This window comes from Talpa europaea (genome assembly GCF_964194135.1).
Source record: "Talpa europaea genome assembly, chromosome: 15".
Lineage (NCBI taxonomy): Eukaryota > Metazoa > Chordata > Mammalia > Eulipotyphla > Talpidae > Talpa > Talpa europaea.
In genome coordinates this window covers 77963106-77973421 of record NC_140083.1, presented here as the reverse complement: position 1 = coordinate 77973421, position 10316 = coordinate 77963106, and the positions used below count along the sequence as shown (strand labels likewise).

Sequence of the window (10316 nt, the reverse complement as noted above, 5' to 3'; positions counted from 1 at the left end):
TGCGCCGGCCAAGTGGAACAGATATGAAACCTTAGAAGAAAAGTTTTCAAGCTCAGTTAACTGTTCATTAATATACAGGAGTGGCAGGTCTAATGCGTCCCTTTTCATGTTAGGTCAAAGATGAAATCTGATTATGCTTCGAAGGGTGTGGTGTGTTTCTTGAAAATCCGCGGGTCCCACGTCTGCTATCGCCCAGAGAAGCCCCGGGTGCGCTTATCTGACCAAGGGAGGCGCGCTTGCGGCTTATAAAGCAGCCGGAGCCCTCACCGGGAAAGTCAAACCCATCTGCACAATGAAGCAGAAGCAGCCTAAGACCGAGGCAGCTCCGCACTGTGAGCTGAGTAAGTAGCCAGTGAGGCGCGACCGCCCAGGAAAGCTGCCCCGCCGAGCAGCCCCGCACGGGCGCCAAGAACGTCTCTCCCCGCTTTATTCTGTTGCAGCACAAGTTGCTCAAGTGAAGCTTCTGGCCTGGAGGAACTTCATGAAGCCCCTCGGAAGCTCCCCAGATGTGTTGCAGCGTCTCAGAACTAACCTGTGCATTTTCTTTTCTCTCCAGAAGAAATTCCTTATGGAAACCTGCCAGTACAGATCACTAATTCACCCAGTTTGGGGGGGGGGGGCGGGGAAGTCCTGCGTGTTTTTACTTTACTGTCAACTGGGGATATCTCTTTGTGCGCTTCACTCTATTTTCCCTCCCTTCTTGTACTTTTTTTTTTTTTAAAAAGATTTATTTGTTTATACAAGGACTGGGGTACAGGTCAGAGGTGCGGGGGTGAGAGGATTCACCTGAGGCAGAGCAGGGAACAGAACAGGCAGACGATAGAAATCCACTGCTGAGGGGAGCAGCGGGCGAGACAGGAGAGGCCTGCTGCGCCCTGTGGGTTGCTCCCTGGCCGGCCGGGGATCGAACCCGTGCTGCAGAAGCTGCGGATAGCTTCGTAGTGCGGTGCTTGACCCCTTGTGCCACCAGGGAGGCCCCTTCTTGTACTTTTTAGAAACCGATTAATAAAATTTCCCCCCAGCAGTTTTTACACCAAGAAAGAAGGTGGAGGGGGTTATGCCTGTTCCCTCTAGGTCAGCGGCTTGCTCAGGCCAGCCTGGTTATCTTTGCTGTCGGCGCAGAGGCTGCAGGATCGCCTCGGAGCTCTGTGGACGATGAGGGCGGGTCGTCAGATCACTTATTTTCTCCCCTCTGAGGCACCGCCGGCCTGGGGCCTCTGCGGGCGGAGGCTGGGGCCGGGGGGCACGGAGGGTCGGTGGAGACCGAGGCGCGGGCGAGAGAAGCGGCTGCAGGGAGGGCGCAGGGACCCCCCGCGGCCGAGGCTCGGGGGGAGGCATCTGGGGAGGCCCGGCCGGCCGCACGGCTGCCCGCGGCTCCTCCCGGCGGGTGCCCCCGGCGGGGCGGGGGGCCGGCTGCACTTTCTAGGACGGAGCTGGGCCGCGCGGAGCCCCGTCTCCACGAGACCGCGGCTACTGCCAGCGCCTCGCGCGCCGCCGCGGCTCCGCACGGCGGGAGGCGCCCCTGCCCAGCGGCCGCCCGAAGGCGGGGGCCGTGGCGGCCGCGCTCGCGGCGCGAGGGGCCCACGCGCGGGCTCGGGCCGCGCTCCCCGCCCGGCCGGCCCCGCCCCTGCGCGGCCCTGGGGGGCGGGGCCGGGACTCGCGCTCGGCAGGGCTCGCGCCGCCGGCCCGTCCCGGGATCCGGCCAATAGGAACGTGCGGCCCCGCGCCCGCCGGCCAATCGCGGGGCGCGTGGGGCTGGCTGCCGGCGTCGGCTCCTGGGACATGGAGACGCCGGCGCGGGGACGACCCGTCAGGCGGTGGAGCCGGTGAGGTGAGCGGCGCGCGGGGTCAGGGGTCACGCGGCCTCGCTCGCCCCCGGCTGGCGGGGGCCGCCCGGGGGGCCGGTGCCTGGGCCGGGCCGGGCGCCCCGGGCCGCCGAGGGCAGCAAGGCCCCGAGGCGCCGGGCGCGCGGGCCAGCTGGAGCCGCGTTATTCGACGGGCCGCCGCGGGGAAGGCGCCGGGTGTGAGGGGCGGTCGCCTGAGGCCCCGGGGGCCTCGGCCCGTCCCCGCCCGCCTGGAGAAATGGCCGAGCCCGGGGCCGCCCCCGCCGCCGCGCCTGGACCCGTGACCCGAGAGCAGGGTGCGCTCGCCGCCCGCCGCCGTGGCAGCGCGGCCCGGCCGGGGCGAGGTTCCGCGGGCCCCTTCTTATCGGAGGCTCCCGGGGCCGCTCCGCGCCCTGGGCCTCCTGCCGCCGCGTTTCTGCAACAGCAGAGGAAAAAAAAAATTTTTTTTTTTTTTTCTGTGCAGCTTCACTTCAACAACAAATTTTTGGTGCGGCCATAAGGCTTTTTATTAGTCCCTCCCCCACTGTGTTTCTATCTCCTTTCCCTCCTCTCGCGCTTGACCTCGGCGCCCTCGCGGTGTGTGATGCCACCGGTTAAAAAAATTCAGTTTAGTGTGGCCGATGTCAAGGGGGCGCCTCGAGTGGAGGCCGCTCAGTAGGTGTGTGGATTTTAGGGCTGTTTGTGTAGCTCCCAGGGCCCAGGAGAAGGGCAGGTTTTTTTTTTGGGGGGGGGGCATTATTGCACCTGGTGGGTAGGTGGGGTGTCTGCGCTGCAAGTGTTCGGTTACATGGGTCCCTGCTTTGCAAGCTGTCCCTTACGTTTACTTTTTTTAATTTCCGGCTTTGGATTCCTTCTTCCCTTTTGTTTTTCCCAACAAAATGCATTATGTACATAATGTATTATGACTGTTTCAAAGCGCAGCCTTAGGGGAGAAGTTGATGACCCTGAGCTGAGTTTTCTGTGTCTAAAATGAAGATTTTACCTACCGTCCACTGCGTTCAGAGGAGTATTACGAAGTTAAAAGAGTTTGACGTCTCTGAAAGTAGAGAACAAAAGCTAGATTTACGTGGGCTACAGGCAAGGGATGATGGGTTTCCAGGAGCTTTTGCTGGTCATAATTTTAGTGAATTGGGTGAAAACAGGGGAGTGTATGTTTACCTTGACGTCTGCGGAATCTCAAGCCAAATGCTTAGTTGGCTGTGTCAGCTGTTGAACACGTTGCTTAGCTTCTCTGCTCTGTTGGTTCCTCGTACTAAGAGAGGGGCTTAATAAAAATAGGGGTTGGGGAGTATTAAATGAGTTAATACACACAGTCTTAACAACAGCTCTTGGCATGCAGGAGTTTTTGTTGTTATGCTAGTACCTTCATTTGCCTTCTGTTCACTTAAAGAGTCCATGCTAAAGAATTCTCACCTAATTAACATTTACTCAGAATCCTATCAGCCTGTTACAATGAACCCTTAGGCCAGTATTTTCCCTCCAGGTCATTAACTTTGAGGATGTGTTATAATTACAAGTGACTACATGCTTTGGCTTTGTGGGTTTTTTTTTTTTTTTTTTTTTTTTTTTTTTTTTTTTGGAGCGGAGAGTCATTAAATAAGGTTGGAAACTCACTGTAGTAGGTCTGTCTGAGGTAACTATGTTGGTAAATGAAACCTGAGAACTTTTTAGACTGGTTAGTTTTTCACTGGATAATATTTCATTTACAGTCTTGGCCTATGCAGAGTTTATTTTGAATCCAGTACCAGGAAGGGCATGATTGCAGCAGACTTGGTTTGTCATGTTTCCCGAATAACTGTGTGACTCTGGACGGGAATTTCTGGGCAGCCTGGCAGCGCTTCTTGTTAGTGAATGGGTAAGGCTGGTAGAAATCTCATGTTACTCTACTGATGGAAATGAACAGTAGTCCTTTGTTTTACTCTGCGGAGCTGCTAAGCATCTTTGGTTCCCTTTGGACTCCATGAAGCCAAGGTTGGAAACTTGTATCCACAAAGTAGCACCTTTTCTGCTTGGGTGAGTGCTATGGAATCAAAGAGGTCTTTGCTCCCTCCCTTCTCTCACACATGTAAATGACTGCTGACAGACTAAGGCTCTTTCTGGGAGGGTAAATATCCCTCTCAAGTTCTGTTCGTACTGTCTGCAAGAATCTAAGGGAAGATTGTTTTGTCTTCCAGTCTCCCAAGTAAGCTGCTGTATAGCCAACATTATAAAAAATAATCACAAAATGAGAAAACTTGAATTTACAAAAGGAACATTGCTTACTGTGTGAGTGTCTTTTTGAAGCCTACTTGTGCTTGAACAAGGAGAGTGACATCTTTCAGGAGTTGAGTGTGTGAGGTGGTTGTCATATTTGTCATAGCATGTCATGTTGTCATGTTTATCATCTGCTTTTTGAATAGCCTTTGAATATACAAAACATAAGGAATTAGAATGTGTGGAACCTTGTCTCACTCATCAAATGCCGTTTATTCTTCTGATCATTTAACAAACATAAACTGAACAATTAGCATTTTTTGGCCCCTGCAGACACAAAGAAGAGTCCTCCAGGTATCATTAGGAATATCTTGGGTAAAATAAAGCAACATATATGTATTATGAATTATATATTAATAAAATAATAATGGAACATAAAATAGCAAGAAATGATAAAACTGTATTTACTGTCTAATTCCTTTTCTACTTTTAATTTAAAGTCAGAATAACTTATTTTTTAGTTTAATCACCAGTTTCCAGCAAAAACATAAAGAGGCCTAACTTAACTAGTCCTTAGTCTCTATGCTAATTGCTAGTAGGTCGTTCCAGTTATTTTTGTTTGCTTTTGTCCCATTTATCACCAATTTTCAAGTGTCTGCTAAAATTCTTAGGTAATGAAAGGAGAAGGCTGCAAGTTAATTATTAAAAAAATTTGACAGGTCCCTGAGAGCAGAAGGAAGCATGTATGAGGCCGGAGAAGCTTATGGCTTTTGTACCCTAGCTCTCTATTTTTTTTCTTTGCTTTAAGGAAAGAAACTCTGAGAGAAATAGGTACTTTAAATTGTTAAGGCCAGGTGTCATCCCAGGACCAATATCTGTCACTGGAATAAGTGAATTTAATGTATCCTAATGGTAATCATTGTTTACATTTGCCATACATTTGCTTAAGAAAGTATGAGGGCAAAACATTGTTTCTGAGGCAAGCAATGACTTTCTTATTTCTGCAGAAAAGTATTTTTGAAGTTGTTTGCAGAGCTTGGAGTCGTGTTCCATGATAGATGGGATAGGCCAGGGTGCCTGTTTGGCCCCTGAATGGGAAACAGACTGCTGTCAACTTCTCTTTTGAAGGAAATTAGAGGAAGCTCACACTGAGTTGGGAGGAACAAAGACAAAGCAAGCTACCATTACTGCAAATAAGACTTTTGTGACCCTGACTTGTGAGTAATCAAGACAGTTGGATTCTGGTTAAGCTTAGAGTGCTGAGCAGAGGAAGTGAAGAGTTCTTTTCAGCAGGTAGCAGCCCTTTCTAATACTGAAGTTTCTTGTTGATGAGTGGTATTTTTGTCTAAAAGATCAGTTCTTCTGGGCAGTCTGACCATGTTTCTGTCAAGTGTTATCATTTTCGACACCCAAGCAGCCAGCTTCATTATCAACTATACTCTCCTCTTCTTGCAGCTAACATTTTCCCTTTTTTATCTTTAGATGGTCTCAATGTCAGGGGTGTTTTTTTTTTTAAACTGTTAAATAAATTCTCAAAAGTCCAGCTCTGGTGAGAAGCAGCAAACAGTTGACACTGAGTTGAAATTGGTTCTCTGGTAGATTAAGCAGAGTGTCTCCAATTTTGAGATTATTGTTACATGCAAAGGTAGTAAAGCAAATAAAGGTCTATGTTGGTGCTTTAGTGGCCACTGTGCCAGAGAAAGAGAGGCAGGCAGGCTGGCTGGCCCCCCCAGACGCCCTGGTGTGTATTAAGCACATAGTACAATAGCAGCACTGTTTGTACTTCATGAACTGGGCATGTTTGTGTTCCTTTTGCTTGAAGGCATTCTAGTATCCAGTTAGGTAGCGAGGATTAGAGTTTTGGGATCTCTTTAAAATTTTTTTTTTTTTTTAATTTTGGAGACTTCAGTAGATTTTTTTTTTTTTTTAAGATTTATTTATTTATTTATTTATTTATACAAGCACTGGATACAGTCAGAGGCGCCGGGAAGGTGAGAGAATTCACCAGAGCCAGAGCAGGAAGCAGAGCAGGCAGAGGACCAAAGTACACTGCTGAGGGGAGCGGCGGGTGGCAGGAGAGGTCTGCGCGCCATGTGGGACCCTCCTCCGGTGGCGGTGGCGGGGAGTAGCCGCGGATCGCTCAACCACTGCGCCACCAGGGAGGCCCTCTTTAAAAATTTTAATTTTGTTATTGAAGTAGCAGAATTATAACATAAGTAAGTTTCAGGTGTGTGTCATTAAACGTCAACATGACTACTTTAAGTTCACCGCTAAACGTACATTCTACCCTTAGGAAGTAGATGTAATCAGTCTTCAACCTGCCTTTTTTACTGTGTTATGTCAAATTTATTTCCAGAAGGGAAAAATAGTATACATTTATCCAAATTAATTTAAAAATTAATTCCAAACTCCACATCGTCAAGAATAATACAGAAATTCACATGGATTCTCAAAGTTCTTTCTCTTCCCTCACTCCCAATAGGGGAAGATTGAGTTTTAGAACTAATTAGACGGATATCCTCTATGGGAAGACTCTGAAAATGGTGTTTCTTCACTGACTTGGAAAGGAAAAATAGAGGAAGTAATAATCTTTCATTTTTTAAAAAGTGGTTAGTCATTTTCCTTATTAAAACACACAGGGTTCTAACATCAATTCCAAAGAGCACCTGCACCCCTATGTTTATAGCAGCACTGTTTACAATAGCTAAGCTTTGGAAACAACCCAAATGCCCAAAAATAGATGACTGGATCAAGAAGATGTGGTACATATACACCAGGGAATATTACTCAGCATTCAAAAAAGATAAACACATGCAATTTGCAGCAACATGGATGGAGCTGGAAGGGATCATGCTCAGCGAAATAAGCCAGAAAGAAAAAGAAAAATACCGGATGGTCTCCTCATAGCAGGAATCTAGAAAACTTAAATAAGGGACCAGGAAAATGAATAACTATAAGAAAGAAAATATCAAAATCGACAAACAACTATGAACCAGAGACATTCTATGGCGGGTGGGGGGGGCCGGGGAAAGGAGGGCTTGGGGTCAAAATAAGGGGGTTGCAATTGTATGGGGAATATAAAAATAAAATTTAAATTAAAACACACACACACACACACAGGGTTCTATAAGCAGTTAGCTCTGTTTAAACCACTTGAATATTTTAGAGAATTTTGTTGATTCCCAAACTTCCAAGGGCAGGAGCTCACCTTCACAAACATCTTATACAACATAGACTTTGCATTAATAGTAATGGTCTTAGGAATATCCAGTACTTTAGCCTGAAAGTAGACCTTTAGGGAAAAGGAAATTTTAAGCTGATCTGGAAACCTTTAGGTTTTCTTCAAAACAAATAGAATTTTTAAATCCCAACTCCTTGTTACACTCTAGTTACTTGGATGTTGTTTTTTCAAGCCTTCATCTGTGTAGCTAAGTTCTTTCTCTCCCCTCTCTCCCAATGGGGCGTCACCAGCACTTTGTCACCAGCATTTCACTGGCATCAAACATAGAGGGTCAATAGGGAAAAGAAATGACTTTGGTAGTCAAGTTTAAATGTTTCCTTTTCACATTTATTTTATCAGTGGCTTCCTTGCAAATGCTCTTCTGGTTGCCCCTATGAAAGTTCTCTTACATAATGCTGTCTTTGACTTCACTGAGATGGGGCTGGGGAAGGGGAGGAGACGGGGAGGCAAGAATTAAAGGACTGTTGAAAAAACATTCCTCTCAACCTTCTGATTAATTTTAGGGAGAACTTTGCAGCGTCGAACACATCTGTAAAAATCAGTGAAATGGTTGTTTTGAATGCCTTTGCTCTCTACAGGGGGAATTTAATAAGAAAAATTTATCTCAAACCCTTTTTTTAACCCTAGGGGGACAATGTTTGAACTTGTATGTGTTGTAAAATGCAGTATTTCAGACTTTCTTGGGGGAATTTTTTTTTTATAAGTTTGGATTAGCCTAGTTGTTCTTCCAGAGTTCTTAATAAATGTTAAGAGAATAACATGATTATTGTTAATTAGATGTTCAGAATTTATTATAGCTGCTATGTATTTGGGGAGATACTTAAACTTACAGAAGGGTTGTAAAATAGTATCAAGGAATGTCAAGGAATAAATCATTTCAAAATAACATAAAGAAGACTGATCATGGCAAGAAGCAGGTGCTTTGGAGAAGAGCGCCATTTAACCCAAATTAGGAAGTCAGGAAAACTCTTCTCTGAGGGGATCTTATTTGATTCTTTGCATTCAGGTGGAGCTCGCAAATCGTAGCTTCAGAGCTTGGCTATCTGGGCACTAAGACAAAATAGTATTAAGTTAAGCTTAAGGCAGTAAGTGCCTGCCAACTGGACAGCTGCAGATCTCTGATTATTCATTACAGAAACTATGGAGAGAGTTCAACTGAACATCCCTGAAGTATTGGCTGAGAAACTGAGAGAATCCATATCACCTTTATGTAAAAAATAAATTATACAGGTACATGGTAATTTTTTTTGTTTAAGTGCAAACAGTATACAGTGTATATTCTGTGAGAAGTTTTCCTTTCACCTGATCTCATTTGTGCTCCTGCCACTCTTAGGGACGTTACCAGTTTTGGGGGTGTTCTTTGGGAGATAGTCTGTGTAGGTGTGTATTTTTTTTTTCTTGCTACATATATGATAACATACTGTATTTGACAACATATCTTTGAGAATTTCCTACAAATACATGAAGATCTGCATTATTTATAATAACTGCATGGTGTTCCATCCTATGAATAAACTATTTAACCAGTACCATGCCCCTATTAATGTTTAGGTTGTTTCTAGCCTTTTGATATTACAAATGATGCTGTGAGAAATATCCTTGCACATACACGTATGTGGGTTTCTTTAGGATGTATCCTAAGAAGTGAAATAGCTGGGTAAAGGATATGTAGACTTTTTAAATTTTGTACAGAAAAGGTAACTTCATTAGTATTTTTTATTGTATAACAGTCTTACTACTTTTGAAAAGAAATGGGATAATATACCCATATTACATTTAATCATAAGTATCACTTTTTCTGTTGTTGATTGCTTTTTGATTGGAGACTTACTGGATTTAAGAGAAGGTGATAACTTGGTGACTGGTGGTGAGCTAGAATAACAAAGCAATATTAATCTTAATTACCACAGTATTACTATGTTGATTTTGGTTGCTTTTATCTCAACTTGTTATTTTCTATAATGTAATTAAATGATTGAAAAGACCTGGTGGTACTTTACTGGAGAGCAAAACTGTTTTAATATTAACTGCTCCTGTAAGGGGGTGGTCCCCAGGAAAAGGGGAGGTTCCAGGTTCCCTGCTCCACCCAAGGGAGGTTGGAGCTGAGTAGAAGTGGGGAGAAGAAGCTGGAGAGGAGACTGGAGAAGGAAGGAAGCAGGATGCAGAGCTAGGAGACCTGGAGGAGGCACTAGCAGCGGAGAGACATGTGAAGAAGCTGCTCTTGCTTCTTGTCCTGGACTGGTTAAAATGTGGGTGAGAGACCCGTGGGGAGGTTAGCAATGGCAGCTTTTATCTTGATTTTGATTTTGCTCTTTTCCTCCCAGACTTGTCTGTTTCTGACCTTTTCAATGGATCCCTGCTGGAAGGTGCTTTAGACCTGTGGCAGGCTTCTGGGCCTTGCTTTGGGCCAGTCCTGTTTGGGTGGACTTTTACCCACAAGGGGATGGTAACTTTGAGTGCTAGATTTGGAAACTAGTCATTGTCTTGTCTGTATTGCACACTAATTGTATTAAAGTTCCTTTCCATTAAACGTCATATGTTTTGTCTTGATGCGGTGGATGGCAGAACCTATTTAGAGCAGGCAGGTTTGGGGGTTCTGGGGTGACCCTCTCCCTGCCTTGTAACAGATTTGGTAATCCAGATGGGACAGAGCCATCTGTGGTTAGCCCTGTGGGGAAATGTGACTTCCCCATGTCACTGGCTACCATAAGCACAAATGTGATTTTGTTTCTCTAATGTGTTTCAGATATGTATAAATTTGCTGTTAAAAAAACAAACTGGTTTGGGCTTTATGAAAATGCTGTGTGTGTCTGTGTATAATTTGTTTGTAGTCACTTGCTCAGAGGTTTGATTTTATGAAATTGTTCTGTGTAGCAGTTTTACTCGAAAGATGGTAGTTCATGGGACTGTGTGGCCAGATCAAAGATGGCGCCCTTTTCCCTGCCTTGTAACACTTCCATATGGCTTTATAAGTTTTCATGGAGACTTAATTACTGTGCTACAAAATATCAGTTATGTTATCTTGTCTTTCCCCTTCT

At 45.5% G+C, this 10316-nt stretch overlaps 1 protein-coding gene across 1 annotated transcript in view; it reads left to right on the top strand.

Annotated features, from left to right (window-relative positions):
- Positions 1-292: 292 nt before the first annotated feature.
- The window catches only part of SLC11A2 (solute carrier family 11 member 2), a gene marked incomplete at both ends in the record, with an annotated part of 31126 nt that continues 21102 nt past the window's right edge, over positions 293-10316 (top strand). The window contains one exon of the mRNA XM_084255667.1: positions 293-341. Within this exon, the coding sequence (XP_084111793.1) occupies positions 293-341 (49 nt within the window). The remainder of the gene's footprint in view (positions 342-10316) is intronic.